Source organism: Pseudochaenichthys georgianus, chromosome 1 (assembly GCF_902827115.2).
Source record: "Pseudochaenichthys georgianus chromosome 1, fPseGeo1.2, whole genome shotgun sequence".
NCBI classification, from domain to species: domain Eukaryota; kingdom Metazoa; phylum Chordata; class Actinopteri; order Perciformes; family Channichthyidae; genus Pseudochaenichthys; species Pseudochaenichthys georgianus.
The window spans coordinates 40,194,443-40,220,617 of record NC_047503.1 but is presented as its reverse complement, the minus strand read 5'-3'; the positions used below and the strand labels follow the sequence as shown (position 1 = coordinate 40,220,617).

Sequence of the window (26,175 nt, the reverse complement as noted above, 5' to 3'; positions counted from 1 at the left end):
CATCTGAATTCAGTCTGCGGACTCAATCTATCTGGAGGTGAATGGCCAGACACCGCTCCTTCCAAGGACTGGAATTATTTCAAAAGGAGTCGTCTCACTCCCTGTTCGTGTTTGTGGCTCTGCACAAGCGCACATTACAGAAATTCATACAGGTACAAAAGAGGAAAGAGAGTAGGTGGCTCGAGCTCGCATGACAGATGGGAGAATATCGAGGTGTGAAATGGGTCGATTCAATCCAAACACTTGGCGCTGGAAGGCGACTAAACAAGATTCTCTCACAAAATAGGCGAGATATCTGAGCTTATTTCAATGTTTTCCCTCCACTGATTGGTCTCATGAAGCCTTTCAATAAGTGCAGAGAAGAGGCACGTATTGAACTGGATGCATTTGTGTTTTGTATCTCTCTTGTTGACATCAAAAGTTGACTCTATGTGTGAGGTGGAGCTGATTTGTTTTTTTTGAGGATATTCTGCGATTTAACACAATTTATATGCGTGGTACATTTAACCTTAAGTAGTCTAAATGTATGCGCTAATAATCATCTTTAAATTAATCATGGATTAACACTTTGATGTGGAATCTTCTCTGGGGAACTCACCCGTCGTCGTTGGTTTAGGTTTTCAAAAGCAGATCCTCACTAAACCGTCTTGCAGCAGAACATCTTGGAAATAACGGCACTTTCATTATTTTATTAACGCCAATTATTACTTGTGATAAAAACACATCTGGTCTTGGTTTTCTACATCGTTGCTCTGCATTTATGGCCGTTCGTCTGCAGCAGCATATTTAGGGTTCGTCCCTTTGTATGAATTTCTCTTTTGACAAACGGTATGTCTTTCGTTACTTTAACAGGCACTGATAAAATATACAAGCCCACGTTTAATTGTTACAAGGAGCCTGTGATGCCCTTTCAATTATTTTAAATATGTGTTATATGCTGTTAAATATGCCTTACCACCAGTGATGTGTTTTTTTTCATTTCACTTGTATTTTTTCCCAATAAACAACATAGGGCATACTTATAGAACTCTGGAATAACAACAAATAATTAAGCTCACATTTCCTCTTTCATGCAGGACTCAGCTTCTGTTATTGTGCTCAGCCTAATCATGTAGTAATCTATTCCCCGATGCTTCTCCCCCTACTTATCACTTCTGCCTTCGCCTTATTTATCCCCAGTTTGGGATTCCCCTGCTTATTTCCTATTCTTGCAATTATTTACTTTAGTCTGCTGTAGCATTGTCTGATCTCATGTAAGGACTCACTTTCCCAACAGAGTTCATTAAAAAGCGACTTCATTCAAATCTCAAAAATACCTTTTTGTTTTTTGTATTTACCGCACAATAGGCTGCCTATTGTGCCTCTGGAAGATCCAGGGTACTGTAGTTTAGACAATAATATCATGCTTGGTTTTTCAATAATTGGTGCTTCTTCCAATAATTGTTTTACATATTGTCCACAAATACAAATACTGACATTTAAACATACAGATGGTGACAATCATTAAATGAGACGGGCTCAAATTAGTCAGTGGTTCATGTATAATAGATACAAGTTCCACTTGCTCACACTTGATTTACATTTTTTTTTTAAATAAATAAAACATCCAGTAACAAGACAAGGGAGCAAATCAAAATTGAAAAAGCACTTAGCGTTCCAACAATTGAAACGGGGCATGTATGGTGTTGAAGAAAGGTGAGTAAGGGATACCAACTGTGCTTTCCTTCCTTTGGCTGTAAGTGAGTCATTCCAGTGCTACACAGGATGCCATTTCTTTCCCCCGCCCCCTTCATGTTTTTCAAAAGGTACATAATTTTTTTTTCTTCCAATTAGTTAGAAATGAATTATATGAAGTAAGAGTCCACAGTTCACAGCAAGTGTAAAAGTATATGCATGCAATTCAGGAGCCAGAATTGGACAATATGTGGCCTATAATAAAAGACCAGTATTAAAAATGTGGGTCAAAAATACAAAAAAACTGCTTCTAAATTCAACTTTTTCATAAAATAACTTTGTATTATGGAGTCCAAACGTTGAAGCTTTGCATGGCGGCAGTAGACTGGAGACAATATGATATTTTTTTTTTAAGTGAACTCACCTTGAAAAATGTCCACAACAATATTGGTGATAAGGCATAATTCTGATCCCCATGCTATAGTTTTAAAATGTAATAAATCATCCCAGTATTACAGTCTTACATTACAGTCATGAACATAATATGATTAATAGTGTAATTATACGCAACTGGCATTTCACCATTCTCGTGCTTCTGGAGATGTAAAACCTCAGTGCCACCGTATAGATTTATCAGATCGGTGACAGGGCGTAACAAGGCAGCAGTGCCATGCATCAAAAGGCTGCGGTGACTGAGCAACCAGCAGTAATCACAGCAAACCTTCATCTCATCCATCTCCCGCTCCATTGCTGAAAATAATGGCGTTCAGTAACCCTGTCATTTCTCCTGCTGCCCCTTCCATTTCAATGAGTCCTTCCTGGAGATTATTTTATTGACTGCCTTCTCGGTTTCTCGAGGCAGAAGTCAGAAACCGAGGAAGACCTTTCTGCCCCCAGACGGGAAGTGCAATTCACCAGCTGTTGAAGATGAAGTGCTGCCTTTGAGTCAGGCAGATAATTACCCTAAGCAGCCGAATTAACCTTCTGTTGAATAATGAGAATATTAAAGGCCAAGCTTTCATATAGGGTGCATGCAATGTTCAAGATGTTGTGCAAAGTATGCTGGGAAAATGCATGCAGGAAAAGCACATTTCACCTCTTCTTCCTCTTCCCTTTTTTTCTATAGTTATGCAAATAATTAACCATGTGACGCAAAACAGATTCTCTGGATTCATCATGCCAAAACAACATTTCAATCAGAAGTCACATCCCTGGTGTTTTATTTACAATAATTACAGGTCCAAGTTCAACAAAAGCCTTCTCTATTTATCCAAAACCCTGAAACAGTGTCAAACCACTCATTTGGCATTTTGTGCTGCTTATGTTTTTGTCCCTCTCCCAAATCACCCCCCAGTAATTTCCTCTGTTGTCTTCTTTACTGTGTGAGCAACAACATCCACCTGGGCGGGCGATGCACCTGCGTGCCTCAGCAGGCTGCGCAATTAATGAAAGCATTTCCAAAAGCATGCGCGGCACCGAGCTGCTGCATCTGGAGCCTCTTCCCCTCCTCTGTGGCTGCATGTCATGACTTTACATGTGGGGAGCATTGGGCTGGATCTTCGCTGTGTTTTGACCGCTGGCTATTTAAAAGACGGGGGTCTGACTGCAGTGGGTGCTGTTGGTTGAAGTGCCCGCGAACTGAACTTGTGAGGAGAGAGAGAGGGAGCTGTGCGCTTTCCTCCCGACAGAGTGCTCCACACACACATATATACACACACACACACACACACACACACACACACACACACACACACACACACACACACACACACACACACACACACACACACACACACACACACACACACACACACACACACACACACACACACACACACACACACACACACACACACACGCACACACACACACACACACACACACACACACACACACACACACACACACACCGGGGTCACTCCACTTCCAGGCGGCGGACTGGTTTCCACTCCTCCTGCATATCGCACATGAAGAGGGGAGGACGTGCAGTCATTTCCTACCTGTGCGCCTTCAGCGTGCGTCACGGAAACTCCGCGGTTTCTTCGTCTTAATTGTTTCCTCCGCGGCTTCCTATACCCGGTGATTTTGGATTACGGAGAATAACAAGCAGCGTGGGCGCGGAGCAGCTGAAATCATGGATGTATGGATAAAGTTGGTGTTGTTGTGCAGCTGCTGCTTTGGAGCAAGTGCAGACTTTGACGGCAGGTAAGGGCACATGGTTCACATTGTTCTGCGGAAGCCGATTGTTTAGTGAGATAACATTGATTTTGATTGAGAGCTTGCATCACAGTTCAATCCTTTTATAGGCTGTTTCTGCAAAAACTGCGCATTTGGCTAAAGATAGACCATTCCGGAGTGCTTGTACACACAATTATTTTAAGATCTCCAAACTGGGGAGCTTGATTTACATGTGTTAAAACATGTTGCTCCTGTGATGTGCGTACAAACTAAGATTGTATGAATGTTGTTTCGAGGCGGATCAGTCCATCAATTTAACTTTTATTTTTACAAGAATCCAAGTGCATTCAAACCGGTTGTTTCTGCGCCCCGGATCAGATACTCTGTTATGAGGGAAGCAGTGTTTCCTAAAATCCCACCGCGCGGCTTGTCTTGTGCAGACATCAGGCTGATTATGAAGGGATGTGACAGCACGTTGCCCGGCGCTTCATGTTCAAACACGAATCTGATGAAGTATGTGAAGGTATAGGTGTGGAGACGCGCCAGACCCCGAAGAATGCACGTGTCCGAGATTTCAATCTGCCTATAGGCGCTCTTCATCTGAGTGAATTAACATGATGGATGCTTTTTTGTTTTTTTACATCCTGCATCATAAAAGCAAGTTGTTATCTCGGTGTAACCGGCTCATTCCTTTGGAAACAAGTATATTAAGGCATCTTTATAAATAGTTTGTGGGAAAGTAATTGCACCTTGTGGTTTTTGGCAGGATGCTGATGGGACTATGTGTTACATTTGTGTTTACAGATTAAGCATGTGTCGAATCGAAACTGTGATCCATTGTGTTTCATGTTTACATGGATTTCTAGAGCTCAGAATAAAGTTGGACTGAGGACCATCTCAACAATGAGAAAGTTACACAAATAGTACTACTGCCAAATGGCTAACAGTGATGCAGCCAAGTGTTGTACTTTATTATTTCTCTCATGAATCTCTGTCAGGACGCTCAGCACCAAAGCAGGATCCCCTCTTTACATTTCTTCAAATGAATGAAACCCTTTTGAAGATTATTGGAGGTAATTGTTATTTAAATCGTGTGCACACATTTCAAAATGTTCTTTCAAGACTATCTGCTATTCCACCTGCTTGATGATAGATTTTCACATCTGGAGGTTTCTTCCCTTTTCTCTTCTTTCAGTTCACTTTTCTGCTGCCGTGTTCAAAAGCAGTTCAGAAGGAACGTTTTTGATTTCAAAGGTTTCGGCAGTGAAAGAGTGGGAGAGGGAATCAAGGAGAGGGCAGACATATAACAGAGAACTAGAGTTGAGCACTTGAAAGCACACCATTTGTTATTTAGGACTTATTTTCTTCCCTAACCTTGGATAATGTCTGTGTGAAAGGCTGTGATGAGCTGAGATGTGCAGGGCTTTGACTTTTATTTCACGCATTGCCTTTGTGTAATGATCATTTGCTGTAACCTAACAGCAGCATATTGTACATTATTAACATCCCTGCTGTCATAATTTGCCAATTTTATGGGGATAAAGTTGCCCGGGCCAGAGCCTCCACCTCGATATGAATTCATTGAGAACATATCCCCAGAGACTGAGCAGAAGCGGAAAAAACATTTATTACCTGGTCTCTCCCTTATTGCCTTTTAGAGAGCACTCCTAACAGGCTTATCCATCCAATCCTGAAGGGTCCTTCACGGCCATCATTGCCGAGATCATTTTGTTCTCTCATGGCTGCACATAATATGCTTACCTGCAAATCTGTTGCTAAAGCATTACGCTGTTATTGTTACCATCTGCATTCCAGCTAAGGTTTCAAACAGCCAATAAATGTCATATTACAAAGAAGCTTAAATCAACTGCAACACATACAGTAAAGATATTCTTCTGATGTCGTTACGTTGTTAAGGCCTTTGCAGCCAAGCAGCACATACCAGACCTCCTCAGTAATAATCTGAAGCGTGGACTGGTGCCAGGTTAATGTTGGCCTTGTACTATCAGCCCCACATTTGGGCTTTCACGGGTTGAGAATGAGTGTGGAAATAGTGTCAAAGCACATTTTATGGGTTGTTTAACAGTAAGAAGAAGAAAATAATACATTTATAGTTTTCTCTTTGTTCATCATCTAGCGACTGTGAGTGGGGAAGTCATGCTGAATGTGCCGACACCTTTCTTATGAGCCATAGGAGATTTCAAGCGTAACCTTGCCATATGTTTTCTGACAGTGAACAATACGTGACGCCAGACTCTGATGACGGATGCTTCAGTTTTGTCTTAAGGGATGTACCTCACAAAACAACTTCCTCAGGCCCGATAGAAAACATCTATTCAACTTCTTTCCCCTCTGCTATGTTTTCAATTGAACTCATCAAATAGGACTGTTTGGGAACGAGTTGATATGAATTAAGACACCTAACGTTCTATTAAAAATAAGTGCAACATGAACAAGGAAACCTACTACCATTTGTACCCATGAGAGTGTACTTTTAGTCATTTCATGTGAAGTACTTTGTTTAATTTCACTATACCAATTAACATTTACATATTGCTCGGTCCTTATTATAAAAAGAAACTTCAGGAGGGTTAGGTGGCTCGTTGCCTGCCTAGCTATCCCAGACATGTGACATCACAGACATCACCAGGACCGCCTTTTTCCACCTCAAAAACATTGCCCGTCTCCGCCCATCACTCTCCTCCTCTGCTGCTGAAACCCTGAGTCATACATTCATCACTTCACGACTCGACTACTGCAATAGCATCCTCTACGCTCGGCATACCATCCAACCTAATCAATAAACTCCAACATCACATCGAGACCACATCACTCCCGTCCTCCAGAACCTCCACTGGCCCCCCGTCCGTCAAAGAATCAACTTCAAAGTCCTCCTGATTACTCACAAAGCCCTCAACAATCAGCCCCCCCCCCCCTACCTCACAGACCTGCTGCACACCCCTTCCCGCTGCCTCCGCTCATCAGAAGCCAACCTCCTATCCATCCCCACCCGCACCAATCACCGGACCTGGGGGGACAGAGCCTTCTCCGTCGCTGCCCCCTCCCTCAGGACCTCACTCCCCCAACCCATCAGAGACTGCACTGACCTCACCACCTTCAAAAAACTTACACTTGTATTATTTGACTTTAACTTTAACTATATATTTATTTGTTGTTCCTTCCTTTTCTTTTCCCTTCACTATATCTGTAAAGCGTCTTTGAGCACCTGTAAAAGCGCTAACAAATTAAATCTATTATTATTATTATTATGTGTACCTGAATACTGTGTTTACCTCTTTGCCAGCGTTGATTCTGTGGACATTTCTTTATATGCTGCAGTCGTTGGTGTTGAATCTGAGTCACTGTCTTTCTTCTCACAAAGCCTTTTCAGGCTACATCCAGACGAACCAAACATTGTATTCAAACATCCTGTAATTACTTGTACTGCTGCACTGAACATGCTTTTAGCCATTGGTTTGGAAAGAGTGCACTTAAAAATGTTGACAAGATCCTCCTCTTTATCTTTCAAAGGTTGAATGCACTTATAGAAAAATGGTCTGCCAAAACAATCTAACATAATGTAGAAAAAAATAAAGAAAAAAGCTATATATTGAATTTCAGAATATCGTTGGACGTTTCAACATTTCTCTCCGATGAGAAGGAGGTGGATATCTATCAAAAAAGGTCTCTTTCAAAGTGCACACACACTGATAAGTGTTCAAAACGCCTATTCCAACTTCACAGCTGTCTACAAAGAAAAGCTGTTAATGCACGATAACTGTGTTTCATCGCATTACATCATAAAGGTCTTTTATATTACCGGCCACTCTGTGAGCACCTTCCACTTTGTCTCCTTTGTACAGAAACATATTTTTAACGAGCTATTTCTCCCTTTAAATCGTTACCTCAGATATTTGTCAACATCCCACATGGTGATGTGTGTTGACGTGATAGAATTGGCAGTCTGCTGCACGTCGTCTGGCAGCACGAGCTTCATTAAGACGCCAGACAACTCCACACACTCTGGCAGGTCCGAGCAGGTCTTTCACACCCGGGTGTTACAAATGCGGCAATCAACATCTGTGGGTGTTTGTGAGAGAAATCCATTCAACAGTCACGCTTTGCAATGCTCTGGCATGAACTCGTGGATGGATTAGATGGATAGATGAAATGATACACCGTCATGGTCCTGATTATCACACTGCTGCGCCGCGCGATGGACTGACTGCTCTTCACTGCTCTGTACCCATTAGTAAAACAATGGGAGAAGGGGGAATGAGAATCGCCCTCTCAGGTTCTCCTGGAAGAACCTTGTCAGACTGTGAGAGCTTGAGAAGAGGTGTCACACGGCATGTGTGAAGGGTAATAATTATCTGCTTCAGTTCCTTCAAGGCTTCGTGTAATTTGAGGATCATTATTCAGAGCTCCACGATAATAAATACAGGTGTTATGCTCGAGTCCATTTGATATGCCAGCTTTCGGCTCAGGGAAATATCACTGGCGACAAAATGTATCTGAAAGAACGCTTTTCTTTTCTGTTCAATTCGATTTTTTTTTGTGATTCATCGCAATTTTGTACTAAAATGTTCTGAGAAAATGTGTGTTTGACATTGCTGCAGTGGTATGAATGGGTGAGCTGTTGCATTGTATTACATTCTCAGTTCAAGTTCAGAGCATGTTCCAATGCCTCTGGCTGAACTCGGCACAGAGACAGCACTGGGAACACGAAGCTGGATTCCATGTTCACTTCAGTGTGCCTGTGTTAATATGGGAGTGTGTGGGAGAAAGCATTTGAGCGAAGTATTTGATTCAGTAATGTAGGACCTTTTGTGCATCTCTTGATGTCCTCGTCTCCTTATCGCTCTTACAGCTGCTAGCTAATCTCAGACACCCTTTTTCACCCACAATCCACCGGGAATCTGTCGGAGTTTCAACTCTGCTCCTTTTGTTCATTGTTGTGCCGTCATGTGATTAAAGTCCTTGCCATCCTCGTCCTCGCATGGTGAGAAAACATGTCACAATGTTACAACAAATCTAATTGCCAAAGAAGACCATTAACTTTGGTTCTATCTGATTATTATGGTTGCTTAATATGTCTGTTGATTCCAATATGATGATGGTTTTACATTTCATTGAGCTTGATCTCCTTTTTTTTTTTTTTTTTAATACTTTATTTTTAATTTGTAGTCGATTGAGCTTGATCTCCTTTTAATATACAAACACAAATATGAAGGCTGCTTGCGATGCATGGTTGTTTTCTAAATGGAACAACCTGTTTTTCACTTGTGTGATTTATGATTTTAGTTTTTCTAAATGTCAGAAGAGTCACAGCGTCCCAGAGCTTGAGTTGACATTTACAAATGACTTGATTTGTTAAAGCAACAGTCTAAACAATACATCTATTTCATGTAGTCTCATAGAGGACACATATTCACATTCGAGCCATAGAAAACACGTTTTTGGCTCTTCACTCGAATACAATGAAAAGTAATAAAGTAATTGGAATAGCAAATGAGGACATTTCCATCACATAACTTTCAAGCAAAGTCACACAAGGCGACGAGATTTGCTTTGATGTGAAGTCAAAGCTAATTGGCTGCATATCTCTGTATCAGCTCTCTGAATACCATCTGGCAATCAACACTGTTTCAAAGAAACTTGTGGAGACGTAAAGACTTCTGAAGAGGAGGAAGAGAGAATCTGCTGATTTGTTTCGACGATGCAAAATGAAAACAAAATCAATCCTAGATTAAAAGATCAAGAAACAAGATTAGCGCCGTGGTAAGCACTTATTTTGTTAAGATCATTACGGTGCAAAGGTTGTGTAAAGAACACGAAACCTGGACGCTTGACTGCTTTTCACATTTTGATGGAGCTCTGTAATTCAAAAAGATCTATTCAACACAACAGAGCCTTTTGTGAAACATTGTTGATTGCCAGATGGTGTTTATTTACAAAGATGTGCAGATAATTAGCTTCAACTATGGCCTTTATACGATTTCTGCTTTCTACTGGGAGTCATCTAGTGCCATCATAACTTTATATTATCATATAACTGCAAAGGAAATGAGGTAATAAAGAGCCAGGTGCCGCCTTAGAGGCATACACTCTTTCTACATTATCTACATCTTCCTCCATATTCTATAATGATAATTACCTTATGGAGAGAGACTGAGGAATACATTTAAAACGGCATGTGTACACAAACGTCAGAAGCAGGGGGTGGGCAGTGTTTTGTTTTTGAAATGCCACCATCCTAGAAATGATGTGAAGTTTGGGTCAGGGATAGTCCTGTTGTATGTTACACATTTACAGTATGGAGGGACAGCAGCAGCTGCTGTGTGTGTGTGTGTGTGTGTGTGTGTGTGTGTGTGTGTGTGTGTGTGTGTGTGTGTGTGTGTGTGTGTGTGTGTGTGTGTGTGTGTGTGTGTGTGTGTGTGTGTGTGTGTGTGTGTGTGTGTGTGTGTGTGTGTGTGTGTGTGTGTGTGTGTATGGCTGCATGTCACTTGCAAAGATAGTGGCATCTTAATATGGCTGCTGTCCAGACCTTTCCCTCTCCTTTAGTTTCTTTTTCATTTCCTTTCCTCTCCTTAATTTCCCTTTTTGTTTCCTTGAATTCTCTTTAATATCCTTTTTTTGTTTTCCTTTGTCTCCCCTCGCTCCTTATTATCTTCCGTACTTCTCCTCTCCCATACTATGTCTGCTTTCCAGGGTGCAGAGAAACATTTTCCCTGGATCTGCCACTCTCACTTAGCATCCATCAGGAGGTTTTTTCCAATGAGGTGATTGGCAGCAGGGGCAAGCATTAGCATTTCCTCGTCTTGGCACAGAGACACTAACACGCAGGGATAGTGGCAAAGAATGTGCCATGAATACTGAACACCAACCTCACTATCACCAAGTAAAGAATATCCTGGGCAAAGGAAGTAAATCAAGATCATTTCTCCTTTTGTTTTGGATCACATTGTGACACTTTCCTGCATTGTCTGGTGAGGTGCTTTTAAAGGTCACACCGCAGCGGAGCAGCCTCTTAGCTCCGGAATCCGGTTTGTTTCAAGCACCACACAATTGTCCGGCTAGAGCAAAAGCACCGCATACGTCGCGCTTACGTCGAGGCGGGGGCAGGGGGAGTCGGAATCGTCGTTGAAGTTGATGATTACGATTGTAAAGCAGTTTTGAATGTAGCGACTGTAAAGTTGGTAGTAAAGTCGTCCCATTTCTTCCATTTCGTTTCGACAGAGAAACCGAAACGAGTAGCGCTTCAACACAATCGGCCATTGTTGTTGTTGTCGGTGTGAGCTGTGAGGGGTTTCCGCGCGGTTTGGCTTTATGAAGAAGGCACGCAAACGGTTACGTCATGACGCAAACGATGACGCAATGACGCAGCACCAGTCGGACTCTGGGCTATGTGAAAAGAGCCGGAGCCAACCCGAAGAACCGGTTCTGAACCTGAAAAGCTCTAGCACGGAGCTTGAACCGGAGTTGCGTTGGTGTGAATGAGGTATCTGAGAGATATTTGGTTATAAATAACTCAATAGTGCTCCAGGAGGAGATTCAGGTGATAAGGGTTACCTTGGTTGCTGATTGGCTAATGGTTACACAAGCCAACAAATCGTTATGACATCATAAAGTGGCCAAAATCTGATCAGCTCATTTTCAGACAGGTTTTTATAGAAATGGATCAGGACAAAAAGAGAGAGAATCTTTGTTCCTGAAACTTTCAGAATCTCTTTCCACAGAGGGGACACATGTTGATGTAGAACATTTTTGCATAATAGGTGACCTTTAAATATCCAATGTATTCAATGATCTACTTGCCTCTGATGTATTCACTATTCTCTAGATTGTAGGTACCATCTCCTCAGAGCCAGCCTTTAAACACATGCTGCTTTGAATTTCATCAGTTTCCTTAAATGGACTCATTCCTTTGCCCTATTCTCTCCATACATATGTGGTGAGCCTTGCTACAGATGAAAAGGTAATCCACATGCACGGTCTGCCAAGAAGCTATTTCTTGCTCTGAGCAGAATAGGACATGGTGTAACAAAAACATCCGGCTGTAATTTGTCAGGAGGAATTGCAGTGCTTTGGAAAACAACATATATTTCTACAAACACTACACCTGCATGTTCTCCCTGTAGCAGGAATGATATTATCTTGTCATTAAATTGCCTGATAAAACACATAATGTATAGCGAAGTGACACATGCTCTAATCACATGTTACTATAATAGATGGAGATAGGAAACCGAGGCGGCTGGATTTTTTCAAGGGCATCAGGCGGCACATAGCTTGTATTCTGTTTCATAAGCCTTACAATGAACGCTGCAGTAATGTGGTCTTCTCAGATGTAAGTGTCAGCGGTGCACTGATACTCGCTGAAGGCTGGATTCAAATCGGCTCTGGCATGCTTTCAACAAGGGTCTCCAGTTTGACATCGCACAAACCAACACAATCTGATGTGCTATCAGTTATAGTTCCCATTCTGCAGAGGAAATCTGCTATAGGGAATTAGTGAGAGGACAGCTGGCAGCCAACACTTTCGTTTTATATTTTATTCAGTTTTCAAGCAAATATTTCCTTTCATGTGTGACCATTTGTTTCTTTCTTATATGATAGTAAACTGAATATCGTTTGCCTTTTGAATAAAAAGACATCTGGATAAGTCACCTTGGGATCTAGGAGTGTAGTCATCTTTCAATATCTTACTGACAGTATGTTTGCTCTTTATTGCTATTGAAGACATGATAAAGGAACATTGACACGGATTGGATTGTGTATTTTTATGTAACCCAAAATCACAAAAAAACTGAATTGCCTGCAGTCCGTTCAACGTGTGACACCTTCTATCCCTAAACTCTAAACCTAACAGACACAACAAAGAAAAGAAACCATAATGGTCTGTTCTCTCTGAAGCAGGAAAATGAAATGAATCGGCTTCAAAGCCATCCTCCAGGATTGAAAGACCCCTGCTTTTCATTGAGACATTTATTAATTACAACTAAAGAACATTACATGTGACTTTTGGCTATTCATTGCTATTGAAGAGATATTATGTATTTTGACACAGATTAGATTTAGTCTGTATGTAACTCACAATTATAAATGACACATGTTTCCCTCAAAGGGCGTTACCATCGGTCGATCATGAGACACATGTTTCCTTAGGAACAGGAAAAAGACGACTTGTATTCATGCAAAAGAAAAAGCGGAATAGAGTGTGTTCTCTCTACAGCAGGAACATTGAATAAATGATTTGAACTCTTTGAAGTCTCCTTCCAGGCAACATTGAAAGAGCCCTGCTTTTAATCAAGACATCTTCATTCTTGCTTACAACAGAAGTACAGTACAACTGACCTAATTCTGCAGCTATTGAAGAGAAACTAAATATGTTAAAACATTAACAAAGACGAGGTTTTATCATATAATGAAATGTAACCCAAACACACATTTGCTTAAGGGCTTTATAATCAATTATGGCTTTAAAAAACGTGTGACACAATCCTCAGACTCTTAAATCAGAAAAAAAGACTCTTATTAATGCGAAAAGGAAATGGTCTCTCTCCAGCAGGAACATGAATCTGCTCTACAGCTGTTTGCAACATTTAGCATCTTAAATATATCAATATTACAATTACAGACTATTCTGCACTATTTATATTATATTTGATTTACTTGCACTATTTCATTTCATTTCAAACATTTATTTATACAGATAAAATCCCATTGAGATCATTGATCTCTTTTCCAAGGGAGACCTGCTCAAGTAGTTCCACATGAAACATAAACAGAACAACAAAAGGACATCATCCAGCATCATTTACATAATTATCCACATAAACAGGTACCAATAGCTTCTGATTGAGTAGCATCCAACCGAGCTTTAAAAACATTTAGTGGCACCAGATTGTTCAGTTTACATTTAATTTGCAGACTATTCCAAGACAGAGGAGCTGCGCATCTAAAAGCTGTCTTCCCTAAGACAGTCCTAGCAGTTGGCACATTTAATAAAACCACAGCATTCGATCTCAGGCAGTAGCCACTTACAATTCTCCGTGAGATCAGGGAGCAGATATAAGATGGAAGTTTCCCTAGCATGGCTTTGTATATAAAAATGTACCAGTGACTGAGCCTCCGTACAGTTAGTGAAAGCAAACCAGCCCTTGCATACAGGGTGCAGTGATGGGTTAATGCTTTACAGTTTGTCACAAATCTCATCTGTTTTATTGTGTTTTATTGTGTTGCACTGTTGGAGGAGCCTGTGACCTAATAACTTAATTGTCATAACTACACTGTAGCTATGTTCAAATGACAATTAAAGCCTTGAATCCTTGAACAGCATGAACACGAATCTGCTTGGAAACCTTCCAAGCAACACTGAAAGACCCCTGCTTTTCATCAAGGCGTTTTAATTGGCTGTGAACTAATACTGTCATCCCCACACAGGTGGCCGCGGCAGATGGCCTCGTCCAGCGGCCTGTGTCGGTACGGGGCCAGAGTGGACTGCTGCTGGGGGTGGACGCGCCGCTCCTGGGGTCACTGCCAGCGTGAGTGCCATCACGCCTGCTTCTGCTGCTGCCAGGGGGAAACAGGGCTAACATGGTTGCTAGGTTTCAAGCTGGGGTCAAAGATGCAATTAGACACAGGAGAGGCTGCGACATTGCCACAGTAACCATGAGGCTCGGGGGAAACACACACACACATGCACGTTGTCACAACACATCGCCTACTGCTAATGGACAGAGATGGCAAAAGTACACTCATCCTTTACTCAAGTAGAAGTATAGAGACTCGTGTTTACAAATACTCTGGTAGAAGTACTGACTAAACGTCTTTAATCAAGTAAAAGTAAAGAAGTATGGGCTTTGAAATGTACTTCAGTAAAAAGTACCCATAGCTACCAGCTGTTTTAAAGAGTACCTGACTTCCCTTTTTATTAATAGAACAATAATGTCATTGTTAGCTAATGAATGTTTCCATGCTGAACAACGGCAACATGACAACGTTTCCATTGGTCCCTCTTCTTTAGAGAAGACCAGGAAGTGATGGATACACGGATCGTGTTCAAATCAATAGGCACGCAACGACTCTAAATAATAATGATCACGCACCAAACACACATTCAAACTAAAGGAACCAGCTGTTTGGGAAATGAGAGAAGTAGAAAGTTCAGGTATTTGTGTTAAACATGTAAGAAGTAAAAGTAAAAAGTCGTGGAGTAAAGTAATGATACCAAAAAATGTTGCTTAAGTACAGTCACAAAGTATTTGTACTCCAATACTTCCCAGCTCTGCTAATGGAGAATCTTTGGGTGAAGACTGATGGTAATGGCTGGATGAACCAGGCTGACATTTATATTCGCTCTGCAGGTGGACATAATGAGGGACTGTAGCTGCAGGTGGATCAATAGATGGGAGATTCATTACAGATTACTACTGTGCAAAATCTTCCAAAACAAGCTACATGAACACATTCACCTCAACTCAATTTGTATTCAGCAAAACCACTTGAGAGGATTCAGAGGATGTGTCCTGTGTCACATGAACTGCATGAAATATTAACGCATCACATTTCCGACATTTACATTGTGTGAGGAAGGATCCTCCTGTAACCCAGGGAGGTGTGAATATACATACTAACATGGGCTTTAGATCCGGCCACTTGCCTTATGTCAAATCCGCTGCATGGCTTGGTGCCTGTAACGGTGGAGCTGCTGCTTTGCTGTGGAGCTTTAATCAAGAAGGGGTTAACACCATAGACTGTATATATAACGGTTAACACTTAAACATACTTTTCCTACAGCAGGAACTCGGCAACAAGCAACTTGAAGAAATAGACCTTTAGGAAATATAGGTATTGAATCCTTACTAAGAGTTGGATGAGAAAATCAAAACCACGGAGTCTTATATCTGTCAGTTAAATGAAGCAACAGCTAGCAGTCGATTAGCTTAGCATAAAGACAGTAAACAGGACATGGTTCACTCCAACGTAGCATCTTCAACTTACAGACAGAGCCAGACTAGCTGTTTTCCCCAAGTAGTATTTATGCTTAGCTGAGCTATTTGGCTGATAGGTGTTTCTTGATATTTACAGATAGAGAGGTATTAATCTTCTCATCCCTTGGCAAGAAAGTAGCCTACATGTTTTTATTGTAAAACTACTGCTTGTCATAGGTTTAACTTTTTCTGCCTTGTTGCCAAAAGTAAAACACTCTTATCTGTCTGTTACATGAAGCTACAGCTGTTGATTAGTGTGGCTTAAAGACAGTAAACAACTCTGTCCAAAGCAGGTGCTAGTTGGGAAAATGTTTTCAACCTGACAGAACCAGGCTAGCTGTTGATACCCCCTTTTACAATACCCTATTTATGCTAAGCTAAGCTAATTTGCTATAAGGCGATTAAGTATTTCTTATGAAACTATTGCTTGTTACAGGTTCCGCTCTTCTCCTCATTCCCGAAACTAAAATGTAGCTCATGTTCAGGAGTAAATACTTATTCCAATCTCCAGCTACTGTCACGGGGTGAAGGCAGTGCTTTCATTTGTGATTAGTCAAGCAAGTGTCATGTGTCAACAGACAGAGCAGTAACATGAGCATTTAATGACTGAAATCACTTGTTGCACCAACACAGCAAAGTGGGTATTGTTGTTGCACTAGGGCAGGGGTGTCAAACTCAAATACACAGTGGGCCAAAATAAAAAAATCGGTACTCGTCAAGGGCCGGACTGGTTCAATGTTTATTGCAAAACGTATTGAAATGAACTTATTGCACATATTAAACCGGGAACTAACTAAGCTTAAATTATTGCCAATAAAAACAACATTAAACATTAAATAATCAGTTGCATTCATTTCTTATGGCTCTATCTGCAGAGTCATTTCTTACGATGATATTTTTCCTCAGGCCAACAACAGCTTCAAAAAACAATTTCCCTCAAAGAACAAAACCAAACATGCCCTGTTGTCGCAAGAAAGAAAGTGCAGAAGGAAACATCCATTGAAACTCAGTGTGCTGCTCTGTGATGCTAGCTCAAGCAGATACTTGGCATCTCGTCTCGGGTGCAAGTTCATCAATATTTGGGGTCAGGCTCTGAGCTGAGGAGATCCTCAGGATTAAGTGAAGGTGTGCGTGCAATATACCGGCGGGCCAGATCCCAATAGTAATTAGAAATTATCCTGCCGGCCGAAATTAAATCCACCCCAGGCCTGATTTGGCCCCGGGCCTTGAGTTTGACACTTGCACTCGAGGCTCATTTTCCTCCCATAGACCTGATTTATAAATCTCTCTACTTCATGATGTTTTCTTTCCTGTTTTGGAATATGTTCTGTATATGGTGGCATACAATTTTCCACCTCAAATTCACAAATAACCCAAAACATTTTTTTAATTATATTGGGCTTCTTCTATTATTGCCTTTCACACAGTGCATCAAAATGGCATCTCTTCCCTTTATAATCAATGTTCAAAGTTGCTGTTGCCTTTTCAGCTAAGCATATCTAAAATGTTGAGATTTACAAAACAGTGGAAACATTAAGCCGAACTTAGCACCAAAGCCTAATGAGTTTTTAAAAAATTGGTTATTTAAAGGTTCATGTTGCAGGTTGTCAAGTTTCTGCTGTGGAAAAGACCAAACACGTTCATAACTGCATGTTCGGATCTTGGGGCTTACTTACTAGCTTGTTAAAATATTAACTTTGTGTTTTTCTTTGCTGCAATAACCATATTATAATTCTGTTCCCATTGTTTTAAGCTCATCATACCATCCTTAGGCTTTTGTTTATTTGTTGCATTTTAAATGTTTTCCGTGGGAAATATGTAACACACTGCTTGTTGGGTCCAAAGGTTAGGTTCTTTATTTTCTTGGTTTAGCAGCTTCATGTTAAAGTGGCAGACTGCCATTTTTCACTTGGTGCTGGAATGCATTACAAGATTCCTTTTTTTGTTCCAGAGAAGACAAACAGTATTACTGAGAGTTCAAGCACTCAGTATTTTGTATTTCCTTTTAGCTCAGCTAAATTAACCCAAAATCTGCTTTTATCCATTTCTCGCCTCACCTCTTTTATGGACAAATAAGATAGTATAATTCAAGAGATCAGAAGAACAAATACAAGTAATGGTTTATGGCAGACTGAGACTCGTATTACATTACATTACATGTCACTTGTTAGACGCTTTTATCCAAAGCGACAATCCCCACAGGAGCAATTTGGGGCGAAGTGTCTCAGGGACACAACGACATGCTGACTGCAGTGGGGTTTGAACAACCCACTGCACCACACGCCTCCCTCCCATCGTATCTTGGATAGGTTGATTTCATGGTTGGGAAAACCTTGACACTTGAACTTTTCAAGTGGCGAAAGCAGCACTGTTGTATTCAAACAACTCACTTGTATCATTTGATAGGGTCTGTTTGAACATGGGGCCAGACTCAGCAGTCATCCTGGCACGAGTCGGCTCTCTCAATGCCCAAAACCTCGCTGTGCATCTGCACCGGGCTCTCTACAGCTTCCCATGCTCAGGAAATTAATTAATCGATGTGGGTTTTGGATGGGAAGAGAAAAAAGAGGAGGACTTTATTATGGAAGAAGCTTAGATTTACGGGGCAAGATATGATTCATGTACTCATATTTTACCCAATGAAAACAGTAATGACTGTTCCAAAAGACAACACATTCATTATTTGTCCTAAGGGCATACATCATAGCTCACATATACTTTAAAATTAATCAAGCAGAGTAACATTTAGAAATTCATGTTTGCATCACAACCTCGACCAGCCAAACAGCAGTGTGTGAATACGTTTTCTTTGTTGTTCTGGAGTCCCACATGTTCCATTATAAGCCCAAAAATATGATATTTCTTTTTGTTTATATGCACTACATCAAGCTGCACTTTTACTTCACCACTTTTTATTTTCACCCAAACTAAATCTCTTCTGTGAGTTAAATCAATCCTTGAGCTCTTGCCTTAATTCTTTAAAATGCTGCTGCCCCGGTTGCACAGCTCAAATCCATTCACTCGAGACTAGAGGAGAGAGGTGGAAGGTTTGAGAATGAGAGGAAGTGTAATCATGAGTGTGTGCCAGTGTGGGAGAGGATGCAGTCAGTACAGATTTCAGGTCTCGGTAAATTTCTTGTGGCGATAGCAGGGATTAGATTGGAGGTATAGGATTGTAGTTTTCTCAGAGATTGGTTTGTGAGAATAAGAAACTTAATGGATCAACCTTCAGTCGTTTTTTCTTTTGCAGAACCGAAGTAGTCAGGTAGAGAGGAGAGAAAGGACTACAAGTGGGAGAAAATGAAATTCCTGAGGTGTAAGGGAAATAGTTCAGAGGTAGGGAGTAGGAGACGACTGCTGCTGGAGTGGGGAGAGGCGTCAGGAGAGGGAGACAAGTGAGAAAGCCAGGCAGATGGGGAAAGAGAGAGAGGAGCTTTAGATTTATAGGAGAAGAAGCTCCACTTATAATTTTCTGACAGGCCATCCGGCAGGCAGAGCCACACTTGAAGATACTTATTGTACCCAGCTGCCAACATGGACATTTTACTGCCTGTGGGAGCATTTGGTCATTTGCCTTTCCAGTGCAATACAGCTAACAGTAATTATACTAAAAGTACTTTTCATCTCTCTTAATGAAGATGGAAACCGTGGAATCAACAAGTTGATCCCACTGTTTGCATTTAAATGGTGTACTCAGGGAGCAGCAGCAGGAGCATTTAATACGTGTGATGTCAGGTGATATGAGACCTGTGAGGTTGGTGATTAGAAACTAATTGTATCTATATTAGATGGGCTTTTACTGTGAAAATTAAAAAAGGAATTGAACACAGAACTCGTGATTATACTTCCCTTTATTCATATAAATCAACATGTAATATGCAGGCAGTAGTGCACCCATATATAGCAGAGGGGGATAGACGTGAAATGGTAATTAATGTAATTACTATGACTAATATTATCTCAAATGTTACAGATAAACTAAAACAAATCCTAACTGTGTTATGGAGACAGTATGCCGTGTCTGTTCAAAAGCCTGCAATTCATGTTTTTTTGTATTATATTTGACCTGAACTAAAATCATTTTCTAACATTAACCGAGTGACTTTGCTGCTAAACCTTAACTATACTTTACCTTAACCATAATGAAGCTACTATACCCATCATAGTTGCCTCGCATAACATATTTCAATGCTCAGATTTAGATATTGGGGAGCTTGTTAGAAACAGATTGGCAAAACATTGCACTGAATATAGTTTTAAAATGGTATAATATTAACATTCAGAGGTATTGTTGTTGTGTCACAAAATGCTGGATAACTGAAAACTAAACATGGACTTTAAATCAACAAAAACTTTAAAGTTAACGCTCAAATCAGGTTTAAACATTAGGCAGTAACCAGCAGACCTTGATGTCCTGAAGGGCTTGACTTGCTTCTGATTAACTTCTTCCAAAAGACTTAATCAAACAAAACCCTGGCAGAAAGACTTACAGTTATATTCTCTGATTGTAAAATAACCAGGTTGAATATCACCTCCATATTAAATGGATCACACATTACAATTTCCTCAGACCAGTCCTGGTGGATGTTACAAATCCACTGAGACCAGGATTTATTTCTGATTGAGTGCCGCAGGATTAAGGCAGGACTTTTGAATTGGTAATTCGAGCTAACAAGTGAGCGCTGAAAGCAGAAAAGTGATATCTCCGTTTAAGTAATTCACTTTATCGTGATTTTCTGAGCAATTTCCTTGCCTGCTCCACTTGCTTTCATGATCACTGGGCTGTATCATCTAAAAGTGTGCCTTTTCATCTGCTTGGGGTACCAGAGTGAAAACAAAACTGCAAGGTTTGCACATCAAAATTAAGTGCATTTATGCAGGGAAATTGGCACATGTTGCGAGTTACTTGACACAATTCTGGATTTAAAAGCACTTTGAAACCGAGCCTATTAAAAAATCTGCCTCCTCACAGTCAGGTACCTGCAGCATTTAATTTCATATTAAAGGCACCAGGATCTCATTGAGTGATATGGATAGCGTGTGCGAGAGAAAACGACTCTCTTCCATTTAGATGCGAGTGATCGGGAATATAGTTCACATTCTTCATAAATACTAGATAATCCCACGAGATGGTGGTTTTATTCAGAAAGAAATCTGAAAAACGAAATTGTAAATGCATTCAAAACGTGCCTACAGGCAACTGGGAATATGTGTGACTCCAAAACTCCAGACTGTGTGTGTGTTTTCTTTTTTTTGCAGGAATGTTTGCTTGTCGAAATGACCACGCTCTGACCTCTAACATCATGTTTATTTTTTGCTCTCTTGACTAAACATTGCCCGCATCCTTTGTTTGTTTGGCTATTTGTTTTGCAGCTCTCCTCGCCTTAACTCACAGAGTAGCCGGGATAAGGTGCCAGCCCCAAGGTTAGCTCCACATGTTTCTTGAAATAATCTTGCTCGACGTTTTTGCTGGGGGCACATCCTCTGAATCCTGGGCTCGCTCACTTATTTATAGAGCCGAGCCCCCCCCTCCACTAACACCTCACACCCCCTTTGGTAGCGGCCATCTTGCTTCCTCAAGGCATCAGATCTATGCGAACAGCCTCCGCTCTGCAGCCCTGATTCCACCTGAAGCCGTTTCTTAACATGAGTTCAATGATTCATTAAGATTCAGCGCCCCTTAGAATACTAATGAAACCCTCAAAGGTGAAATCCATAATTTTTTTAATTTTATATATCAGTAATATCTGTAGGGACGGTAGAAACTGAGCATTTTAATGCGGCAGGGGGGTTTTCTGCATACCTAAATATATAGAAATCAGTGAGGTGGAGAATGCCAATGCTATCATAATTCATCACTTAGGTAAATGAAATATTCCCTGTGACATTACGAGGTCAATCAATGACATTTCCACCGCATAACGCACCCCGGACAGATTACATGTCATCCATATAGCATGTATGCTGACATTAATCCTCAAATATTTTATTTATGGACAGGTAATCAGCTGAATATTTTAAAATAAATAAATTATATGTCGTTTATCAAGCAAAAATGCAAAAATATTATCTTAAAATGTTAGGATATACGGCTTTTCTCTGTTTAATATAATTGTAAAAATGGGTTTGGGTCTTTATCTGACAAATAAGTAGTTTTAAGATGTTACCGTGGTCTTTGAGAACTTTTTAAATAATTCAATGATGGATAAAAAAACAAAAACAGACACAAAATCAACAGCTAATGAAATAATGATTAAAAAACCGTTTTAGATAATTACTCAGTTGATTGCAAAAGGGTGCAACTTGCGTTTGATGAAGTAATCGTTTTTTCATCTCACTTTGATTAATTCATTCATTTAACCAGTTTAAACATTCTGACGCATTATTGGTCTCAATTAAAAATGAATACTCTCCCCTTGTGTTAACCATCAGGCGCTCATTAGCAGTCGATAAATCAAAAGACTCTGCCTCTGTAGCCGGCAGCAGTGTGCTGTCCCGAGGAACGGCTGATGAAAACGGGAGTGAAAGTGTGTCATCAGCCGGCGTGTTTTGATGCTGTTCATAGATGGAGGGTCATACATGCTATGTTTGGCCTTCCAGCTGGTGCCACCGTTTTTAGCCCCCCGTATCCTCTGCTGTGGTTAATGAACACGGGCCGTTCCCTGCCTGATCTTTCTGCCATGCCCGAGGCTTAAAAATACCCTCCGAGGCAAATCCTGCTGATGCTAGATCCTGCAAATCAAATCCTCCCCCACGTAGGAGAAAGACAAAAAAGCACTCAAATTCCCTCTAACAACACCACAACCGTATTTCATTTGATCTGCTGACCAGCAACGAGTCTAATAAACTCCTACGCGTAGAAAAGTTCCACTCTTTTCTTTTTCCTCCAACAGATTAGACGACTTTTTTATTTGTAGTTGTGGACTTTGGCTGCTTGGTGTGCAAACTCACATCATATCATATCACAGGCTCTACCAAGTGTGCTAACAATACTATCTTATTTGATTACATAGGCAAATAAAGTGCAATGAGCCTGGAGATGTTATCGACTCAGATTCATCCTTTGTGCCTTTTGAATTAACTTTGAGCAATGTTACAGACAGAAACCTGAGCTGCCGCCCTGCAGGCTGCATGGGTATGAATGGATATTTCTGAGATTGTAACTCAACTCTGAAAGTGTGCATTTCATTTAAAGAGTGCATTATCAAGCCCATTCTTCATCGGTTCTATAGGGTCTCCCTCAGTATGTGTTAAAACAGCTTTAACTTTATTGCCATCTTTTATTAAAATCATTCATAAAAGAAGGCACTTCAAACGTGAATATCTTAACCAAAGTTACACCTTGCTATGCGAACATATCACGCCATTAAATAGCATTCAATTATGCAGAACGGCTGAGTTGATATATGCATATTGTATATTATGTAAATGTAGGTGTGACTAATAGTGACACAGTGTCAGCAGAAAAGTTTAACTTAACTTAAAGGGCAGAGGACAGCTTTTAAGAAACTTTTTCACAAGATAGATATTTTGGATAATCTTTCAACTTGGTATTTGAAACATTAAAAACACACCTTTGCCTTTTTTTTTTTAAAATGCCGTTCTGTTTTCTTTCTGAAAGTCTGCTTATCTGCTCATGTATAATGTGTCCGCCCAATTTAACAAAAATCTGTGAGGTCGTTTTTGAGCTTTTCCATAATAGTTGAATGGTGACGAACCTAGTAACACAAAAGCTAAATCCTGTCAGTTGAGGCTATGTAACAATAAGGATGCTTTTGGAGTAAAATGTATAGCATTACAGACACAACAACAGATTCAACACCAGTGTTCTCACAATATGACTACACTATCACACCTTTCCAGATACACAACAAACTGGCTGGTGTGGTAAGCATTCTCACCCAAAACCTCTTCACACACACGTTCGTAAACATATGTACTACCTCTTCCAGCACAGTGGCAATTAAGTCCTCTGATTGCGCTGTATTATGACAGAATTAATGAAGCTTTTAATGAAAATTAGTAACACTTGGCTGAGGCCCTGTGTATCAGCCATGCTTAGCAGCAAGCTGCAGTAAGCACAGTCAGATAAGCCCACAGCGCACTGAGACAGAACAGGAAGATGCGCAGAAGCTACCACAACTCAACATATCTCCATCCACGCACTTTGTACCATCTGCAGGAAAGCGCTCATTATAAGTTACAGTTTTGGTGCTCTAATTGTTCCAGCTTCAGTCTAAGTGGGGATTTTATTGGCCTTGGTTACCCTCGTTGAATGGGTGCCAATAGAAATATCAATGTGCTGTATTCAAAAACATGGATAATTTAATTTAATTTTTATTTGTCCCGCTCAAAACCAAATGTACAATAATTGCCACAAAACATGACTCTACCATTGAGCGAAAAGGAGCAGGGAGAAGAATAAAATCTTATGTGACCTGCCCCTTTCTAAAAAAAACAAAATACAAATAGATGGTCTGCCCTTCATAATAATCTTCTTTTTTTTTTTTCACAGCCAAACATCACAGTATCTTAGCATACTAAGAAATCAAAACTTTGTTCAGTATAAAAGGTCAAACTCCCTATTTATTTCACACAGTGTGAAGTTATTTAGTATCAGCAAGGACGATACAAGTTTTCCAGCTCTGTACAATGTGTAAATGATGTGATTAGATCTGAATGGCTGCCATTAGTCAACGATAATAAGGCTGTCAAGCAAGGAGAAAGAAGCATTTCCTTCATGAATGAGGCTTCATGCTGTCTTAATGCTGTATCATGGAGTTAAAATGCAATTTACAGACAAGTCAAGGAGCAGTAGGATGAAGTGCTTTGTCAACCTGATCTGAAACAAGTAGTGTGCCAAGGCGCTGCACTGATCTGTCTGTCCCTCTTTGAATCCTCCCTGAACAGCTGTGTGCCAGCCCGGCTGTAAGCATGGAGACTGCGTGGGACCCAATAAGTGCAAGTGCCATCCAGGCTTCACCGGAAAGACCTGCAATCAAGGTGAGTCAGACCTGTAGACAGTATGAAAACACAGCTGTGATTTGTTGTGTGTCAAAGCGCACTGAGGTTGAAACATGCACCACAGAGAAAGTCAGAAAACAAGGTCCTTACAACTCGATGCTGACATCCACATTTATCACATGAAAACAAAAGGCGCCCCGAGTAATTGCAGGTTAATCATTGTCTATTGTGGCCGGATCCCTCCTAAAGATGCCACTTCCTCACGGAGCGGAAGAGGTTTCTGCCACCAGAAAAAGAAAAGCTGATTCAGCTCAAATTGAAATAAGTAGAGGCCATGTTGAATGATCCCCTGGGAGCATCCTCTCTGTGAAGATAACATCTCAATTACTGACCTGAGATAACTCGTCTCTGCTGAGTGAGCCCGATGCTACTGAAAGTGTGTGCGAGACTTTTCTTCCGCATTTTCATCACTGACAGATCAGAAATGTTGAAAAGCGTTAAAGCATCCCAGTTAGTAAGTCAATTGAAGTGGATCCAAGCAACTTGAAAGCACTTGTGGAATTCACGCCCTAAGACAGGAATAGGTATAGTGTGCAATTAAACACACGGGTTGAGGTGGTGTTAAGGTGTCGAAATCCTCTCTGGTGTGTTTCCAATGACTCATCCTGCGTTTGGAGGCTATAGGTGGCTCCTGTCTGCCCGGCCAGACGGCTGCACTTTGTCTTAATCTGCAACAAAGGGGAGAGGAAAAAGGATCAGCGTCCCGTATCCAACTACAATAGACTCTGCTGCCAACCATTCAGACAGATTTATCTGACAAATGTAATTCCAAGCCCTTTCAAGATGAAACTGTACTTTCAAGTGTCCATCGAAGCCCCGTTTGTCCAATAAGCTCTGGACGTATCACTGAGAGTTTTACTCAGCGTTGAGTGGCACACTTGCCCTTTCAGACTATTTAGGTGGAGATAACCTTGGATCCAGTTTGGAGCTGGCACACGCTATGGAGACCAATTTAATTATTCGCAAACTATAGATTAGATCTTCTCATCTAAATGCAGCCCTCCATGAAACATTGATTTGAGGTTTACTATTGACCAGTGTTTGGCAGCAGTCTCATATCCGGCCCACCGGAGCAATGCATTCATCTTCAGCGCCAACTGGAGGAGAGAAATGAGTTGCCCAGGGCTGTTTCATTCAGCGATTATGTGGAATAAACTGATCCTTTATAATTAACTTAAAGGTCGCCTCCACCCAAAAATACGTTTTTCTTATGTTTTTATCCCCAAAAAAGGCTGACCGCGACCACACTGACTTGTTGAGTCTGTCACTACAGATGTTTTGCATTCTGTGGATTTAAGTAAGA

General features: G+C 40.8%; 1 protein-coding gene across 2 annotated transcripts in view; it reads left to right on the top strand.

Annotated features, from left to right (window-relative positions):
* The first annotated feature begins 3,427 nt into the window (after positions 1–3,427).
* Positions 3,428–26,175, top strand: part of npnta (nephronectin a) — a 50,691-nt gene continuing 27,943 nt past the window's right edge. The window contains exons 1-4 of one of the 2 annotated variants that reach the window (XM_034092936.2): positions 3,428–3,879; positions 14,299–14,399; positions 21,222–21,272; positions 24,759–24,851. In XM_034092936.2, coding sequence (XP_033948827.1) covers positions 3,809–3,879; positions 14,299–14,399; positions 21,222–21,272; positions 24,759–24,851 — 316 coding nt within the window. In that variant the 5' untranslated portion in view covers positions 3,428–3,808. The remainder of the gene's footprint in view (positions 3,880–14,298; positions 14,400–21,221; positions 21,273–24,758; positions 24,852–26,175) is intronic. The other variant, XM_034092944.2, reaches the window with a different exon arrangement.